Source organism: Urocitellus parryii, chromosome 5 (genome assembly GCF_045843805.1).
Source record: "Urocitellus parryii isolate mUroPar1 chromosome 5, mUroPar1.hap1, whole genome shotgun sequence".
Lineage (NCBI taxonomy): Eukaryota > Metazoa > Chordata > Mammalia > Rodentia > Sciuridae > Urocitellus > Urocitellus parryii.
Window position 1 is genome coordinate 130,461,468 of NC_135535.1, and position 19,727 is coordinate 130,481,194.

Sequence of the window (19,727 nt, forward strand, 5' to 3'; positions counted from 1 at the left end):
CCTGATCAAGGTCCAGTTAGGTTGGTTTCTGGGGAAAGCTCCCTTTCTGGCTTGATGACAGCCACCCTCTCTCTTGCCCTCCCATGGTGGGGAGACTGGTGTTTCTTTCTATAAAGACTCTTATTCCATCAGATTAGGGTTCATTTATAGTTGGTTACCTCCTAAAGGTCCTTTCTCCAAATACAGTCATAAAGAAGATGGGGCTTCAATATACAAATTACGGGGGGAATACAATTCAGTCCACAGCACTGTTACATGACGATGCTTAAAATGTTTTGTAGTCTTGGCTAAGGACCCAACCTATATAATTGACTTCTCTTCCTGCCCCTCTGATAAGGTGCCCCCCCCACACACCTCGCAACTACCTCTAGCTTAAGTCCACTAAATGATAAGACTGAGCAGCTACAGTGCTTCTCTAAAAATAGCAGGAATCTTAGACTGCTGAAAAAGAATTCAAGAGATCTCTACCCCTTTTCACTTTCTCCTTTTGTCCACAGACTCTTGACTTCTGCAGAACTCTTTGCCCCAGTCCTAGGTATGCAAGCTCACCCTTCACATCCCATCTGCACGTTTTCTGGCAGTTCAGCTATTTATTTTCTTTCCTATTTTTTATTGAGTAAAATATTTATAACAAAAATCTGACATTTTAAGCATTTCAAGTTTTAACTCAGTGACACAAATTCTACTCACAGTGTAATAGAACCATCATCACTTAGTTGTTTTCAAAAATTTTCAAAGATCCAGAGAGAATATGCAGTAAGCAATAACTATCTCTCATTCCCAGCCTCTGAAATTCTCGAATATATTTTCTGTCTCTATGCATGTGTCCATTCTAGTAGTTAATATAAGTAAAATCACATAATATGTGTTGTTTTGTGTCTGGTCATTTTAACTTAGCATCTATTTGTAGCATGTATTTATATTTCGTGTTTATGACTGAATGATATTCCATGTTATGTATATACCAGATTTGCTCATTCTCATTCATTGATGGACACGTGAGCCATTTCCACCTTTTGGTTATTGCCAACAGAGACGCTATGAACCTTACAAAGAGTCTGGTTGAGTTCCTTTGTTCAAAGGAGTAGAACTGCTGAGTCATATGGTAACTCTACATTTAACCCTTTGAAGAACTTTCTAGAGCAGCTATATCATTTTACACTCCTATCAGCAATGCATGAGAATTCCAGTTTCTCCACATTCTCCACCAATACTTGTTATTTTGTTTCTTTGTTTTGTTTTGTATTATTGCCAATCTTAGTAGGTATAAATTGGTTTCTCATGGTTTTGACTTCTGTTTCCCCGATAACTAATGATATCGGGCCTCTTTCTTGTGTTTATGGGTCATTTGTGTGTCTTCTTTGTAGAAATGTCTGTGTGGGTCCTTTGCCCATTTTTAAATTGAGTTGCTCTTCTATTGTTATTGAATTGGAAGAGTGCTTTATATATTTTGGATACTGGATACTTATCAAACGTATGATTTACAAAACAAAATTTTTTAAATTTTACTCATAGTTTATTACAATGAAAGAATACAGACTAAAATCAGCTAAGGGAGGAGATACACAGGGCAAAGTTCAGGAGAGTTCCAAGTGTGAATATTGCCAATAAGATTAAGTTTGCCTGAACTTTGAGTCCAGAGTTTGTACTGGGGCTCAGTGACATAGAGATGGTTGACTGCTGAAATATGGCTGATCTTTTTTTTTTTTTTTTGTACTGGGATTGAACCCAGGGGTGCTTAACCCCTGAGCCACATCCCCAACCCTTTTTATTTTTCATTTTGTGACAGGGTCTTGTTAAGTTGCTGAGGCTGGTTTGAACTTGCCATTCTCCTGCGTCAGCCTCCCAAGTTGCTGGGAATACAGGTGTGCACCACTGCACCTGTTTCACTTTCCTGATAATGTCTTTTGATGCACAAAAATTTTAGCTTTAATAAAGTCCACTTTATCTATAGGTTTCTCCTGTTACATGTGCTCTGGTATTTATGATACTATTGCCAAATCTAAGTTCAAGCAGATTCCCCCTGTCTTATTCTAAGAGTTTTTTTAAATTTCCAAATTTAAATCTTTGATCCATTTTGAGTTAATTTTTGATTATGGTATAATATAATGATTCAACTTCATTCAAGAGGTATTCACATGGGTATCAAATTTTACCAACACCATTTGCTCTTTGTATGGTCTTGGCAGCCATTTCAAAAATCAATTGTCCAATCATTAACCTCAGTCAATTATTTCTCAGGTTTATTTCTCAGCTCTCAGTTCTGTACCACTGTTTTATATGTCTATCCTTGTGTCAGTACCACACTGTTTTGATTACTGTAGCTTTGTAGTAAGTTTTGAAATCAAGAAATAATGAGTCTCAGTTTCATTATGGCTATGCTAGTTCCTTTAAAATTCTCTTTAAATTTTCTACTTCTGAAAAAAAAATCCAGGGGATTTTGATGGGGGTCTCATTGAATCTGTACCGTACTTTGGGTAGTATCATCATCTTATCAATACTAAGTCTTTTAATTCCCTAAACACAGGATGTATTTCCATCTATTTAGGTCTTCTTTAATTTTCTTTAGCAATTGTCATTACAAGACATGCATCTTTTTGCTTAAATCTATTTCTTTTTTAAATTTTTTTTATAGGTGGATACAATATCTTTATTTTATTTTTATGTGGTGCTGTTATGCTCAAATTCAGGACCCCCCAAAGACCACCAGAGACCAAGATCGATGTAAGCAGCAAAAAGGTGTTTATTGCCAGCTAGCCTAGTCCTCCGTGGGCACACAGCAACTAGTGACACTGAGAGGCCCCAAGCCCAGAATTTACAGCAGTTTTATACATTCTTTGGAGAAGGCAAGGACTTCATATACATCATAGCAACTCTTAGCAAATCATCACACACCGCGGGAAAATCATAAAACAACTCTAAAACATGATTAGCACAGTCACTGGCGGGAACAAGTTGGGTAGGGGTGATTGGCTAGTACAAAAAGGGGAATTCCTCTGAACTGAATGGTTTAAGCCATGAGTGGAGTACTTGCTGAACTACATGGTTTCCCAACATGTTATCAACCACCATAAACTACTGGGAGGGTCATCTGCCAGGTATTTTCCCTGTCTCATGCTGATTGGTGGCTTCTAGGGGGCTGCTATGGATCCCCACCTAGCCTGACTGAGTCAGGGACACCTGGCGCAGCAGATCTCTCCTGTTATTTGTAGATAAACAACTCAGCAGGGTGGGTATGTGCCTAGGAATGCTCTGTGGGTCTTTCCAAGGACAAGGGTCACTCCCCCTTCCATAGACAGGCTTTGCTCTGAGGTAGAAGCTGGTTTTTCAGTGCTGAGGATCAAACCCAGTGCCTTATGTATGCTAAGTGAGCACTCTACCTCTGAGCCACAACCCCAGTTCTTGCTTAAATCTGTTTCTAGGTGTTTTATCTTTAGGATGATATCTTAAATGGAATTATTTTCTTAATTTCCTTTTTAATTTTTTCATTGTCACTGTATAGAATAAAACTGCTTTTATGTGTTATTTTGTATCCTTTAACTTTGCTAATTTCATTTATTAGCAGTAAATTGATTAGTTTAAATAGTTTGATTTACTTACATTTAAAGTAATTATTACTAAAGAAGTTAAAGAGTTTGATTTACTTACATTTAAAGTAATTATTACTAAGGAAGGACTTACTTTTGCCAATTAGCTATTTTCTGTATGTCTTACATGATTTTGTTTCTAAATTTCTCCATTATTATTTTTGATTTTTGTAATGTACCTCTTTGCTCCTTTCTGGCATGTTTTTAGTTACCAATTTGGGGATTACAATTAATATCCTAAACTTTTAAAGACTTTGTTTAAATAATACCAATTTAATTTTAATTAGTATGCAAATACCACCCCCCACCCCCCACCCGTGTGTGTGTGTGTGTGTGTGTGTGTGTGTGTGTGTGTGTGTATGTGTGTATTCCAGGAAATGGAGAATGGAACCTAGGGACTCTTTACCACTAACCTACATATATAGATTTTTTTTTTTTTTTGAGACAGGATCTTACTAAGTTGCTGAGGTTGGCCAAACTTGCCACCCTCCTGCCCCAACCTCCCAAAATGCTGGTAATACAAGTATGTGTCACCATGCCTGGTGTCCCATGTCCCTCTTCCTTTAGGTTGTTATGTTACAGATCCAATCTTTGTACATTATGTACCCATTAACATAGATTTATAACTACTCTGTTATTGATTTGTTTTTTTTTTAAATCATATGGCAAAAAGAAAGAGATGTTATGAACAAAAAGTGAAGTGACTCTTGCTCCTCTATGTATCTATATCACTGCCTTTACCCGTCCTCTTTGTTTCTTCGTTTGGCTTCATGTCACTTTCCGATGTCCTTTCATTCATCCTGAAGGGCTTCCTTTAGCGTTTCATGTAGCACAGGTCTACCGATGACAAACACCATCAACTTTTATTTATTGGGTAATGTCTTGGTTTCTCATTCACTTTTTCCCTCACGTTTTTTATTGGTGCATTATAATTGTACATACTGATGGGATTTGTTGTTACATGTTCCTACATCCACACAATACACAATATAACAATACAGTTTGGCCAATATCATTCCCCAGGACTTTTCCCCTTCTCATTCATTCTTGCAGGATAGTTTTGTCAGATATACTGGCTGACAGTTGTGATCCTTCATTTTCAACTTGGGCTACGGTGCTCAATTGCTTGGTCAAACCATAGTCTACATGTTGCAGTGTATCTTTTTAGATGTGATTATTATTTATAATCATTAGACTTCATAGATTACCATTCATAATGTGAATGGCCCTCTTCCAATCAGTTTAGAGGCTTAAGAGAAAAAAGACTGAGGTTTCCTGAAGAAGAAAAAGTTTTCCTCAAGACAGCAACATAGAAGCCATACCTGTGTCTCTGAGTCCATTCCTTAAAACTCTTCTCCATAGATGATTGTCTCCGATCTATAATGATTTGGTTTACAACTTTTTGACTTTATAATAGTGTGAAAGAGCAACATGGATTCTGTAGAAACTGTGTTTCAAATTTTAAACTTTGATCTTTTCTTGTCTTTTTTCCCCAGGCTAGTGATGATGCTCCTTTGCAATGCTAGGCAGCAGCAGCAGCAAGTGGCAGTTCCCAGTCAGCCACAGGATCATGACAGGAAACCAAGGGCACTCTATGGTGTACTGTTTTGCTAAGCTCTAATGCTTGGCAGTGGGGTGTATTAAGTGCCTGTGTGACTTAAATATTTGCAACTTATGATGAGTTTAGTGTCCTGTTGATTCTATTCCCCTGGAGAACTCTGACCAATGCACTAGGCTTACTTTTTTCTTCTGGCACTTTAAGTGTGTCTTCCTGTGAGCATCTCGCCTCCCTGACTTCTGATGTGCAATTGGCTACTAATCTTATTAAGGACATCTTGTGTGTGATTAGTTTCCTCTCTCTCACTGCTTGCTTTTGTCTTTTGGCAGTTTGACTGTATCATGTCTTAATATGGCTCTCTTAGAGTTTATCCTGCTGGGAGTTGGTCAAGAGTCTCGGATATGTATTTTCATGGCTTTCATTAAATTTGGAAACTTTCAGTCATTATTTATTCAAATAACCTTTCCGTTCCTTTCTCTCTCCTCTCCTTCTGAGACTTCCATTGTGAACATGCTGTTTTTTACATAACATACATACGCATATGAAGGTTTCCCACAGTTTTCCAAGGTTCTGTTTATTTTTCTTTATTCTTTTTTCTTTTTGCCCCTCCCTTATCCTGTCGTCAGATTTTCTGATTCTTTCTTCTACTTACTCAAATCTGCTGTCAAAACTGTCTAGAGAATTTTTCATTTTGGTTATTGTACTTTTCAACTCCAGGACTTTCTCTCTCTTTTTTTTCTTTTTCTTTCTTTTCTTTTTTTTTTTTTTTTTGATTTTTTTCTCATAATATTCTTATTTTGTTCATTTTTCCTTGTTTCTCTTAGCTTTTGTTTACAGTTTTCTTTGGTTTCTTGAGAATACTATGATAATTTATCTAAAATAAGTTCAATGCTTCTTATTCCTCAGGGACAGTTTTCGACAATTGTTTTGTTTTATTTCCTATTTTGTGTATGCTTTGTTATTGCTATTGCTTTTGTTGAAAATTACACATCCAAAAGTTATAATATGTTGTGGTAGAGTGCTTGCCAGGCATTCACCAGGCCCAGATTCAGCCTCAGCAACACAAACACTTATGACCCCAAGAGAGCAAATATTTTATTTTATTCCTCCTGGAAATGAGAATTCCTCTTTCCCCCAGAGTTTGCTCTTCTTAATGTTTGGCCTATATTTAGTCAGTGTTTTGACAAAGATTTCCTTGAATGCCAGGAGCTTTAAAATGAAACAAAAATCCTTCCATTTCTTGTGTGGTTGCTCTGTTGAGAAACTCTTCTCTTTTTTTGATATAGGGTTTGAACTCCCAGGTACTCAACCACTGAGCCACATCCTTGGCACTATTTTGTATTTTATTTAGAGACAGGGTCTCATTGAGTTGCTAAGCACCTTGCCATTGCTGAAGCTGGCTTTGAACTCACAATCCTCCTGCCTCAGCCTCCCAAGCCACTGGGATTACAGGCATGCACCACTGTGCCCTGTTGAGACACTTTTTAGCACTTATCCAGGTTTTCTACAATTCTGCCTCCGCCTTTACTCCCTGCTTTCACTGAGCCTGTAGATCAGTGGTGAAAGCTAGGATCTTCAGTCTTTTCTGAACATGCATCCCACACTGGGCATGCACTCTGTTTTCTAAATTGTTCAGATACATGAATGCTTTTGAAAGCCCTAACTTCTCAAAGAAATTCTTTCTCTCTCTCTGACTTTTCCTCTTGGACTTTATGACCTATATTGTATGTCCAGATTATAATCTTTTGCCAGGCAACTGTAGATTTTCCATTTGCCTCACAATGTTTTTAAACCCTTCTCATGGCTTTTCTACCCTGTGTGAATCCCAAGTCAGGCAAAGACAAGTGCCTTGTTTCAGTCCTTCAGGAAGTCCCCAAATGGATTAGAACATACAACACAAGAATCTGCCAATAGGATCTGCTCTGCATTCTCTGGAATTAAAGATGAGGGTCCATACTGGGAATGTGAGCTATAGTCTTCAAGATGACACCAAGTCAGGGAGAAAGTGGTCAAGGACAAGTAAAAACGCCACAAAGCTTGCTTACTGTTTTCAGGTTGCCTTTTTCTTGATTAGTGCTCACTTTATTGCTATAGACCTTTGACTATTTTCTAGAATTATGACAAAGTTGGTTCTCACAGTTTCAGTGGTGGGAGGAAGGATTATTTTTGTCTATTTTTATGTTTCTGCAAAGATATGGGAGTTTTGGGCCGTCTACTCTGCCATTTTGCTGATGTCTGCAGGTCCTTTAAATTGTGTTCCTTACGGCCTCCATAATTGGCACAATCATAAAAATTCAATTAGATCATTTACATTCCAAAATCATTAAAGCAGAAAGCATAAATGAACATTTTGTTATAATATACAACTTATTAGTATTGAGGGGAAAAATCCCTCCTCTAGTTTGTCCACAAATCCTGTCAATGTTACCTGTCACCTCTCCCTGGCCGCTTATCTCCTATACTCTTAGGCAGGGAGACAGTATGAACAGAGGCTCTGAAGCCAACCAATCTAGTTTTGAACTTGTCCCCATCAAATCAGTAGCTTTGTGGGCAAAGCCAAAGTCATTTAGCCTTTGTGAGCCTCTGTTTACTTATTGGTAAAGAAGAATGTGAATCCCCACCTCATGAAGTGAGATTCTACTAAGAAATGTGTGTAGATAGTAAGGGCTCAACAAGTGTCATTTTTTATTATTCCGGGGCAGCAGGTCAACTTAGGGAAAGGGAGGAGGGGACCGCTTGGATCATGTTTGGGGAACAGGAAGTGGTTGGGTCGGGTGGAAGACAGTGTCCAGAAAGAGAGTCTGGTCTGTTTTGCCCATGCCAATGGACAGCCAGCAAAGGTTCTTGAACTGAAGTATGATGAGATCAGACTGTCCTCTAAGAAGCCAATTCTGAAGGCGAAGCTTCTGGCAAGAGAAGTGGGGGAAAATGAACTATTAAAAAAATATATTAAGGGCTGAGGATGAAGCTCAGTGGTAGAGCAGTTGCCTAGGATGTGTGAGGCTCTGGGTTTGCTTCCTACTTCCTTCACAGCAAGAAACAAAGAAGAGAGGAGGGAAAATTAATCTTCAGTTAGAAATTATGTTCTGGAATTCAGAAGAAAAATGAGGGCAGGAAATTTGAATTAAGAGTGCCTGACTTTAAATGACATCTACAGGCTAATGACTCCCCAATTTATATCTTTAATCAGGAGCTCTCATTGCCAGAATGTTGAGAAGGCAGCTCAGTCTCTGTGTGTCCATGGTTTCCAAACTGGACCCCTAACACTCACCTCTGAAACTCCTGGGTGCTTCCCTGTCTTGTTCATGCCAGCTGCACTCATTCAATTACTCAGGCCCAAAACCTCGCAGTCATTGTTCACTCCCCCTTCCCTCACACTCCCCACCAAGTGCGTCAGTCCATCCGGTCAGCTCTATCCCAAGGCATGTCCACAATCCAGCCCTCTTGCCCCTTCTTACCTCCCTCCTCCACCTTTTTGTTCAGGGGCCATCATCTCCTGCCTGGATTACTGCGCTGGCCTCCAGACTGGGCTCCTGTGACCCTACTTGTCCCCTTGCAGTCTCAGTACCAAAGCCGGGTGCCACTGTTAATCCTGAGTCAGAGTATGACCTTTGCCTCTAAGAACATCCAGTGGCTCCCAGCTCACTCAGGGTAGAAGCCAAGAACTTGCAATGGCTGCCAGACTCCTCATGGCCTTCCTGACCTGCTCTCTCCCACCACTGCTTACCCTGTGGCTCCAGCCACACCCACCTCCCCTAGGACCCCTGGATATTCCTTGCAAACTTCTACCCAAGTGTTGGCAGTTGCTCCACATGGAAAGCTGTTTCCAACACTGTCTTCACTTTTCACCGTCTCAGGTTTGGGATCTTCTTCCAAAGTCACCTTCATGGGCGGGCCTTCTTTGGGTATTCCCACCTAAAATCTCAATTCTTCTTTCTCATTCTCTCTTTCGTCTCTTCCCTCCTCCTTTATTTCTTTTCATAACTACCTGAAACCACATATATTTCACCTATTTACCTCATTATCCTTCTTGTGCACTTGGATGTGTGCTTCAGGGAGCAGGGGTTCTTTTCTGTTCCATTCTCTTCTAGCGCCCAGTGCCTAGAACTCTGCCAGGCATATCATAAGGAGCAATGAAGATTAGTTAAGTAAATCAACCTGCATGAGGTCAAATGCTGGAATCTCAGGAGGTGAAGGAGAATGAAACAATGAAAGACAGAACCAAGCAGACAGCAGGATGTTGACAGGACTGGCTCTGAGGGGCAGAGTGTTAAGAGAAGTCATAGAAGGAATGGGCACTGGATGCGGACAGAGGCAGGTGAGACAGGAATTTCAAGAAGAGAATGGCCAGTAAACACCAAACTATTGAGCAGAAGTTATCTCGAGAGATAGATGAACTTATGGCTGAGAAAAGGACTTAGAAAATGAGTGCTTTCATACTCTCTCAGTGGGAAAGAAAATTGGACAGTGACCTTGGAGGTAAGCTTGGCAGTGTCTATTAAAATGTAATCCATACTGTAGAATCCAGCTGTTCCATTTCTAACTACTTCTTGTTTTAAAGAAAAATTGCACATAAACAAGGAGGTATGCCCATGAATGTTTTCTGCAACATTCTTGGAGATGGTGAAAATTGGGAGGGAAAAAAACCCAAAAATTGGAATGGCTAAATAAATCGGAGCACATTCAGCATGTGAAGTACAATGTGGAAGTGAAAAATAATGCAAGACTGTGTTTATTGACAGGGCTTGGTCCCCATGACAGAGTGTTAAGGTCATAAAGCACGTTCCTGAATACCATGAATACCACCACCCCACTTCTATTGTTTTAGACCAAGAGGGGACTAGGGCAGAATTATGGATGATGAAAAAATTTTGTCCATTTCTATAATTTTTATTTTTTTAATCACAAATCTGCATTACTTTTATAGTCCAACAAAATTTTAGAGATTAAAAACAAATTTTCCCAACACGAGTACTTTTAAAAATTAAGAAAGGAGAATGGTCAGAGAAGAGTGGGGGAGAATTGGGTGGGCCATTGAATGTGGGTGGTTTCCTCTAGGGACATTCTGCAGAAGGTAAAGGAGTCAGTGGAGCTAAGGCAAAGACTCAGACCACAGGCACAGATTGCTCCTCCTCCAGGAATGGAGGGGAAGGAGAGTTTTAAAATCCAGAGGAGCATTTTTATGGCTGAAGGAGATTTGAGGATTGTGTGGTATCAGCAGGTGGTTGATTGATAAAGTAAACTCTGTATATCTATGCATGATAACTCATCTAATACTGGCTGCCAACAAATCACCACAGGTGACAAGAGCCAGGGTGTTAATAGCAGAAAAGCAGGGGGCACATGCTCTCCCCTCCCATCTCCCCACCCCTCCACGCCACCACTTTAGGCCAAACACTAACATCACAGCAAGCAAATCTATTTGCAAGCCCTCCTCCGTAAAATCTGCATCTGAATTCTCGGTATTATTTTTAAAAACTCATAACCCTTTATCATTTCCTGAAGCCCTGCTGCTTTGGAAATATGCCCAATCTTTTCTGAACTTACCTTGCCTTAAACAATCTGAAAAGGTTTGTTCTTTCTTTATTATCCATGAGTTATAATAGCTCAGCAAAAATGTCTCCACTCTAGCCTCAATACTGATGTTTAACAATGAGTTTTAAGTAATTGTCCTGGCCAGGGTTACTCCCCGCCTGATGTACTTAAATCTGCCAAATGACTCATTCAAAACAATTGGAAGGAATTGAAACTGACCCTTAAAATTAGAACCACCGTTATTTATCGAAGCCACCTTAAGCGCCATTCTCTTATCCCTAGCTACACATTAGCTGCACTCATTAATGGCCTTTCGCATTGCATCTGTGTTGAGGAAAGAACCACACCTGTCTGTATGCCTGCCCTCCTATCTGGCAGCATTTAAATCATCCACTGAGGGTGCAAGAGGATGGAGCTCTTCCTGAGTCCCTTCACTTTATCCAGAACCCTCTTGAAGAATGTGGTGCCACTTCAAAGAGGTGGGTGTTCTGCAGGTGGCCTTACAGCTTCTGGTTGATTTATGCTGGAGTTTAGCCACTGCCTTTGCACAGACTTTGCTTCAGGAAGTGTGTTTATCTGACCTTTCTTTGAATAGACAACTACACAGCAGCTCAGGGAAAAAAATGGGTCCTCCACATAGAGCGGTGGCATTTGGATGAGCTGCTGGAATTCTTGGGATTCTTCTTCTTTGATCCCTTAAGCCTGCCCTGGCCATTCAGCTAACTGGGTGCATCATATCCTGGACTGATGGGAAGGGGACAAGTGTCCTGAGGCTGAATATATGATGTAGACCCTGCTGCAGTTATCACTCCAATACAAATCAGACTTAGGTCCCTTGATCCACAAGAACTAGTGGTGATGCCCAGCATCGTTCTGTTTGTTTACTCAGGGAGACTGTGTTAACACCAGGCACCTGGAGGAGGGGCAGGGAAGGATTGTGGTCAGTGAGGGAGACCATGAGAGCCTTTCCTGGCATCCCCCTGGAAGGCAGGTGAGAGGAGATGCTCTCCTAAGAGGGTTCTTCCTAAGGAGCTTCATTTGCTCACAGATAAGGTGGACCTGCATTAATCAGCACCACCCTCCAACTCATACGGTGGGTTAACTGGTGAATCAAATCCTCTTTCTTTCCAGGTCTACACTATGTCATGTAAGAGTTACACTGTCCCCATAAAACAAACTCCAAACCCAGGTGCAAAGTGAGGCTGTGTCAGCTAGGCCCTTCAGGGAGGGGAATATGGGCAGGTTGCAGGGTGCTCATGCCCCCTAGACTCCTCCTCCAAGTTCCTTGGCCAACATTTTCTCCAGAATCCCTCAAACCTTGGAGAGTTGGCCTTGGGTGTGACTAGAAGAGTAGCAGCACCTTGCTCCCCAAAGAGGGAGCTGTTTCCTGATGCCTTCCTGTCAGATTGAAGTCCCTTCCTCCGCAGTACAGTGCAAAGCCAACAAACATGGAGTCCTCACTGTACCTTTCCACTGATGCTCCCTCCTCGGGGGGTGCTGCTTGAGGAACTCTAAGCCCCCAAAACCTGTGCTTTGTACTGCCTGCATGTCTCCCTAGGTAATCAAAGGTAGATAATCAACTACCATTCCACCCAGCGGGACTGCTTCATTTAAACAAGTCATTGGTCCAAGCTGAGTGCCTTCTTCAAAAATGTTTAAGAACAAGACACTTAAACAGGATACAATAACATAAATATGCCAAAGAAAATGACATGGCATTCTGTAGAGAGAGGCATTAGCTGATGCAGGTCAATTAGGGTTGCCATCAGGGGCCCAAGCAGTGTTATCTTGTTAATAGAGATTCTCACTGAGTCTTTCTGAAGTTTCTTTCCACAAGTGAAATTAAAATCACACAATTAAAATGCTCACAGTTGGGGCTAGATGTTCTTGAACTGATTGAAAGATGAAGAAGTGGACACTCCAACATTTTGAAACAGCAATTGTCTCTGTAATTAAATGCAATTAATTGACATAAATGTCTGCTTTTCTCCTCTGAAGACTGATTGAAAATGCTAAGATTTTTTTTAAAAAAATATGTCCCCAATCTGATTTCTCTTTCCATCGCAGCTCACCATAGAGAGATAACCATGGGTATTTTTCTTCTTTCTTGAATATGTACTTTAATTGATATTGGGCATGTATTTTTAATACGGAATTATATATATTTATTGCCTGATTTTTGTTTATATCACAAGTATTATTCTTGCTATTTTAAAAAGTTCACAAAGAATGAATGGATAAAGAAAATGTGGTATAATACACAATGGAGTTTTACTCAGCTGTAAGAAAAATGAAATTATGGCATTTGTTGGAAAATGAATGGAACTCAGAAGGTTGAGGGCTGTATGTTTTCTTTCATATGCAAAAGCTAGAGAGGAAAATGGAAAACAGGTTGGGATGGATCTCCTAAAAATCAAAGAGAGGTCAATAGAGGAAAGGGACCAAGAGGTGAGAGGTAGGGAGGAAGGGGGGAAATGCTGGGAATTGATAGTAGCCAAATCATATTGTTATATTGTGTGCATGTGCAAATATACAACAACAAACAAATCCTATCATTATGTACAACTATAGTGCACCAATAAAAAAAGGTGGGGAAAAAAGTTCACAAACATATAAATAAAATCTCAGCATATGAACATATCACAGTTCACCCGACCATTCTCTTTTTCATGGAATTTTGCCATTATAATAATATGGAAAGAAAGAACATCTTGTTGCCAAAATCTCCCTGTTTTTCTAGTTTTTTCCTTTATAGGAAAAAGGAATGGATTTATTTTAAGTACGATTTCCTAGGCCAAAGACTAGAATTGCTTCTCAAAGCTTTTGGTTTGTTAATTTCCATCTGGACAGTTTACCAATTGTATTTCTTCAGTAAGTAAAGAAGCTGCCTAATCCTAAGTCCCCTTTGACACTGAGCATCATCTCTATGAGATTAAACCTGTGGAAAGGTCAGTAACCGTTTCCTAGAGAAAAGCTACTGCCCAGCAGATCCTCTGGGTCTGGAGTCATTTGTAACCAAGATCTGAGTTTTTCATGTCTAGTTGTGCTTCCCAGTCAGGGTGAGTACACATTAGGTCAGTCCATGTATGTGCCCACCATCTGGTTAACTTACAGCCATGATCGGGCCAACAAACTGTTGTCATCCATGAGGACAACTACATATTAGGTAAGTCTGGAGTCTGTCCCCATGTCCCCATCTCACTCTGTTTTCCAGCTGTGTTGACCAAAGATGGACATGATGTCTTCCTAGAGAAGATAGAAGACTGGAATGTGGTAGAACTCATGGTGAATGAAGAAATCGTCTTCCATTGCAACATTAAGGACTTGGAGTTTGGTAAGCTTCTTTCTGAGTTTTTAATGCAAACTAAGAGCCCCACAACCTGTAGCACATGAAGGAGAGCATTCCAACCACACACAGTAAAATGCTTGTGACTGAGCTTCTTTCCAGAACACTGAAAACAGAAAAGAAAAAAAAAAAATGAACTTAAGCCCTGAGCTTTCAAATATATGATGGAATTTAAAGATAATAGCTTTTTCTGCTCTTTAATAAGGTGTGCTTTATTATTATTTGCTTTTAAAGTAATATCTGTTCCATTTGTTTGTTCTATCTAAACTTGCTAAGACAATTAAAGTCCATATGCTTGTAGTATATGGCATTATCAGCAACCTTCTAGGGAGTTCTTTGCCCTGGAGGGCTTCTGGCCTGGAAGACTGGCACTATGCATGCATCCCTGTGCTCAGAAGCAAGAGTTTTTACAATCCACTAACTCTGTTAAATAAAGCCTAGTTAACATTTTAAATGCCTGTGGCCTTTGAAAATGCACTCCTGGTGGAAGCCCTAGTTGTATTTAATATAATATCAAACTGAGTGTAAAGGTGGCCAAAAGAAAATGATTTCTCTCTCCCAAGGAGGTGATGGTAAGCTAGACCCACTGTGTGAAGAGGCCAGAATAGCCGTGCTAAATGCCGACTGATCCCTTCATGGAACAGACAATGTCAGCTGCCTCTGGCAATTCTGGGACGCCAGCAAAGTGGCCTTCCGGAACATGGACATCGGGCTCTACCAATCAGAACAAGGCGATGCTGGCCTCCGGTTTCCTGTATGGCTGCACAGGGGCCACAAAAATAATAAAACCACATCATTTGCAGCATCTCTCAATCTTGACCCATAGGAATAGCCCTCCAATATCAGGTACATACTGAGCTGAAGGAAATAATAAAATGCAATCTAATAACAAAGCACCATGCCTTACTAATAACGCATCATTGCCAGAAGCATTTGAGTTTCCATTCTATAGTAAGTGAAGAGCTAGGAACAGATAAAATTAAAGGAAGGGAAAAGGTTGGGGTTGGGGGTAGGAGCAGGAATTTAGGCCTTTGGAAGTCTGAACCAAAAGTCAATGTCAGTACAGTATTTGGAAACCTGGTTATTTCTATAGATTAATTTCCTGTTCCCACTGGAATAAATATTTTAAATTGATAATATAAAATTAACTGAAATAAACGTTCAATTATCCTCCTTTAAAATAAGAAAAGCACCTGGCTTCTCTTATATTAGCCAGTCCAACAGGATGCTCTGAACAGGGCAGGAAGAGTCCTGAGCAGAAGCAGGAAGTAGCAGCCCATTCCTTTGGAGGGGAACACAGCACTGTATAAAGAGGGTTGTAGCTATGGTCAGGATAAAAATAAGTCATGTCAAAATGATATTCTTTTTGCTACCAGGTTCTATATACAGACTGCAGGATAAATTCTTAGTTATAGAGTAAGGAAGAGGGGAGAAATGTAGATACCAATCTAATGACATTAAAGGTGAAGTCCTGCTAAGAAGGCCTCAGGCAGATTACCCCACTGAAGACTGGGTCCTGTGTTGAAGGAGCAGGACTTTCAAGGCCTGTAGGGAACCCACATATGAACTTGGGCAGCCTCAAACCCTCCCACACCCCAGACTCCAAAGGCCAACAGACACTCCATGAAACCCCTTGTACAGGTTTTTTTTTTTTTTTCTCACATGTGATGAAATAGAAGATATAATTTTAAAACTCCAGGTCAAACATCACTTACCAGAGCTGACCCAGATTACCAATCACTTAGAACCCTTTGAACATATTTAATCATTGCCTTAGTAAGAAACAGGCTCAAAAAATTTCTTTCTCTCAGTGTTTGTGTTGATTTTCATGCCTTTAGTGACCCTTAATTCAGTCTCATTTTTTTCCAAAGACCAATTTCAGTTTCTATAGATTCTATGGGATTCTATCTTTGTTTCAATATAAACATTTTAGTACAAGAAAAATACATTTTCATTAAAGAAAAGGTATGATAAGGATGAAAAGTTTAATAACATTTTAATATATTTTACTTTGGGTTTCTTCTATTTATGGTCTGAATGTCCATAAAGAGATAGGCAGGTACAGAAACTGATTTTTACCCATTTGGGATCACATTATCTGTACACAATTTTGTACTTGTTTTTTAACTTAACATTTTATGTTGAGTTTCTTCCTGTGTGACGGAGCCTTTGCTGAGTACAGGCATTGGATCAGGAAAATTCTTCCTCCTGTGCAATGATTCCCATTTTCACTGCCAAAACTACTTCTGCTGAATTCTAAAATTACAAGTGTTCCCCTCCCATCTGCACTGGGAATCGTAATGTCAGCTCCAAGCACTGTGGAATCCCATGTCCTCTCTGGGGGCTCTGTCACCCTAATGTTGAACTGGTACCAAGTGCTCCATGCAGCCTCCTTGTTCTGTCCCTCCATGACCATAACTGAAGGGCAGGTAAGGAAAAATTGCATGCAAATTATAAGAAAATCCAGAGTACAAAAAGCTTCTGGAAGATGCTTGTGCCCAGGGCTCTGCATCCCAGTTGAGATCAGAGGCAAATGATGTTTGATCCAACATTACTTGGAAAAGTCACAGAGGTGAAGAAATGGGTGGGATGGGGAAGAGAGAGTAAGCCTATCATTCCTTCCACATCATAAATGTTTTCAGTGCCTTGATTTTTCCTTGTTCATAAGTGTGTGTAAGTGGTTGTCTTCATCTACTTTGGTTTGCTATAACAAAATACCTGACACTGGATAATATAAAGAGGTTTGTTTACCTCTTTTCTGTGACTGGAAAATTCAAACAGCATGACATCAGAGTCAGGTGATGGCAGCTGGATATATCACAACATGGCAGATGGCATCACATGTGAGAGAGAAGCAAGAAAAAAGGTTCACTCTTCAAACAACCTACCTTGAGGAAACCAACCCACTCCTGAGAGACCCAACAAACTCAGGGAGGGGAGGGCATGAGAGTGGTCATGACCCTGTTACCTCCCAGTCAGCTCTTTTTAAAAAATTGAGCCACCTTTCCACACTATTTTGTTGGAGATCAAGCTCCCAGCACATGGAGTGGAGAAACCATATCCAAACCTTGGAAGGAGTACTTTCCAAGTAAACATTGAAAATAGAATTAAGACTTTGATGTAGAAGCCATCTATCTTCTAGTGACATTTACCTCCAGCTAGCAGTAATCTAACCCTCCTCTGCCATTAGGAAGAACTTTTCTTTGGAAACATCTGAAGATCCTTCGTCTATCTTCTGCCTCCTTGAACCTACCTCCCTCAGAGGGCCAGGAAACACAGCTTGCTCCCTATCAAGGGAAAAGTGATCTGTGCTTAACAACCTAGACACGCAGATGCATTTAACACTTTTAAAACAATACTTAATTAGATCACATTTTAAGTTTTATAAAATGTCAAATCAATGCCACTATTAGTGGAACATATAAAGAAAGTGACGTTTTAGAATAAAATTAGAAATATCACTCTCAGTAGTTTTAAAAAGATATTTGGGATTGCTCCATTTCTTTCTTCTGGCTTTTAACAGTTAAAAAGAATAATTTTTCAGGGGGTCTTCCAGGGCTGCTGCCTGGGGCCTTACTGGCTACACCTGCTCTCTTCCTTAGGTTTGGCCTTTAAAATCTTAAATAAATAAATAAATAGAATCTTAACCAATACCGTGAAAAAGCCATGTAGAAGAGAACTGTGTTCAAAATCAGTTCCCAGTGGAGCACAGCACTGCATGCCTATAATCTCAACTACTCAGGAGGCGGAGGCAGGAGGATCACAAATTCAAGGCCAGCCTGGGAAATTTTGTAAGACCCTGTTCCAGAACAAAAAGGAAATAGGGCCAGGGATGTAGCTCAGTTGTAGAGCACCCTATGTTCAATTCCCAATACCAAAAAAAAAGTTTGAGGGACTGGGGGTAGGGAGCAGTAGGGAGATGGGGGGAGAACCCCAAAAGGATCCTTATTCCTTCAGTGGCAAAGGCTGCTCCATTTGATACATCTCCTGGACAAAGTAATAGTAAAATGTGGGGCTTAAATCCTCCTCCTTTAGATATTTACTTCTAGCTAGTGATATTTACCTCCAGCTAGCAGGCATTGCAGGGTTATAGGGAAGTAACATCCCAGATGACAATGTGTGTCCATCTTGTGGATGCCAAGTTTCCAGGAGAAACACATCAGCTGGCCAAATCCAGGTGCAAGACAAGAAACTACCAGCCCAGGTGTCTGACATAAAGGGCGGAGAGAGATTCTTGCCAAACTGTGTGAACATTTAAAAGGATCATGGAAAAGATCATATTAGACTGTAGTGTAATCAGGCACTCAGTGTAACCAGCTGTGATCCGCTGTTCTGGGGCCCTGTGCCCTAAGCTTACAGAGTCCAGGCAGCAACAGGCTGAGTGCTAAGCTCGGATAAGAAAACAGGGGTAAAGCATGGGGAGGACCATGAATATCGCCTCATGTGGGGACTGTGAGGAGGAGGGGGAATGGTATGAACTAATAGAACAGGTGCCTGGGCTCAGAGGGGGTGACCATCCCTCAACTCCAATACCACTGTTTTCTGTGCAGGAGGAAACTGGTCTGGTGGTATCAATCTTCTGGATTTTTCCAAAAAGGTTAGGAATCTGGATTTCTACTTCAAACTTCATTTTTTTGTGTGTACTGGGGATCCAACCCAGGACCACATGAAAGCTAAGCATCTATCACTGAGCTATACCCCAAGTCCCTCAAACTTTTGGCTCAATGTTTTTTAAAAAAATGTAATGCCAACTGAAAAACAAAATCAAGCCCGTTTGTGGATCATTCACTCTAATATACTTCTTTGGTCTAGGCATCATTTTCTTTTTTCTTTTAATTTTTATTTGTTCTTTTTAGATACACATGTCTGTACAGTGCATTTTGACATATTATGCGTACATGGAGTATGATTTATTGTAATTAGGATCCCATTCCTGTGGGATTACATGATGTGGAGTTACACCAGTTGTGTATCCACATATGAACATAGAAAAGTTTTGTCCGGTTCATTCTGTTGTCTTTCCTACTCCCATCCCCCCTTCCTGCCCTTCATTCTCCATTGTCTAATCCACTGAACCTCTCTTCTCCCCCTTATTGTATGGGCATCATTTTCCACATAAATTCCATGGTCCCTCTCCCCTGTCTACAGGTTTCTCTACCCTGGTAGCCTTCCTGTCTACAATGGTGATGTGTGTAGACACTTTTTTGTCCCAATGAAACCGCTTGACCCAACCATTTGGTTAAGCAAATAAAAAGCAAAGAGGACAGATCTCTTAAATGACACCTGAGAAGCTGAGACTCTGGAAGCCTATGGTTCCTGCGATCCAGGCATTTCATTGGGGGAGGGCATTTTAGGCAGAGCTGCTTCTCTTGGCTCACATTTTCTGATGGGGACTGCCTCTTAGTGAAGTGTTAGACTACGACTGCATACACAGCCGCAGACCTCTGTGACAATGTGTGTCCTTGTTTGAGTGCTCCTTCAGAGGAGGTCAAGAACTGAGACCCAGAAGACCCAAGAAAAATGGTCATTCCCAGTCCCCTCTTCCCATGGGAGTGACAAGTTAGGAGGGGCTCAGTCCAAATCATAAGATCGATGCCCCCAATATGTAACACTGATGACCCAAACTTCGACCTCTAAGGAATGTATTGGCTTTACGTTCTCCTGTAGGCAGATTCTAAGTCCCATTCCTAGGTTCTGATTT

General features: G+C 40.5%; 1 protein-coding gene across 1 annotated transcript in view; it reads left to right on the forward strand.

Moving 5' to 3' along the window:
- C5H10orf53 (chromosome 5 C10orf53 homolog) overlaps positions 1-19,727 on the forward strand; it is a 30,478-nt gene that overhangs the window by 2,027 nt on the left and 8,724 nt on the right. The window contains 1 exon segment of the mRNA XM_026410843.2: positions 13,895-14,014. Coding sequence (XP_026266628.1) covers positions 13,895-14,014 — 120 coding nt within the window.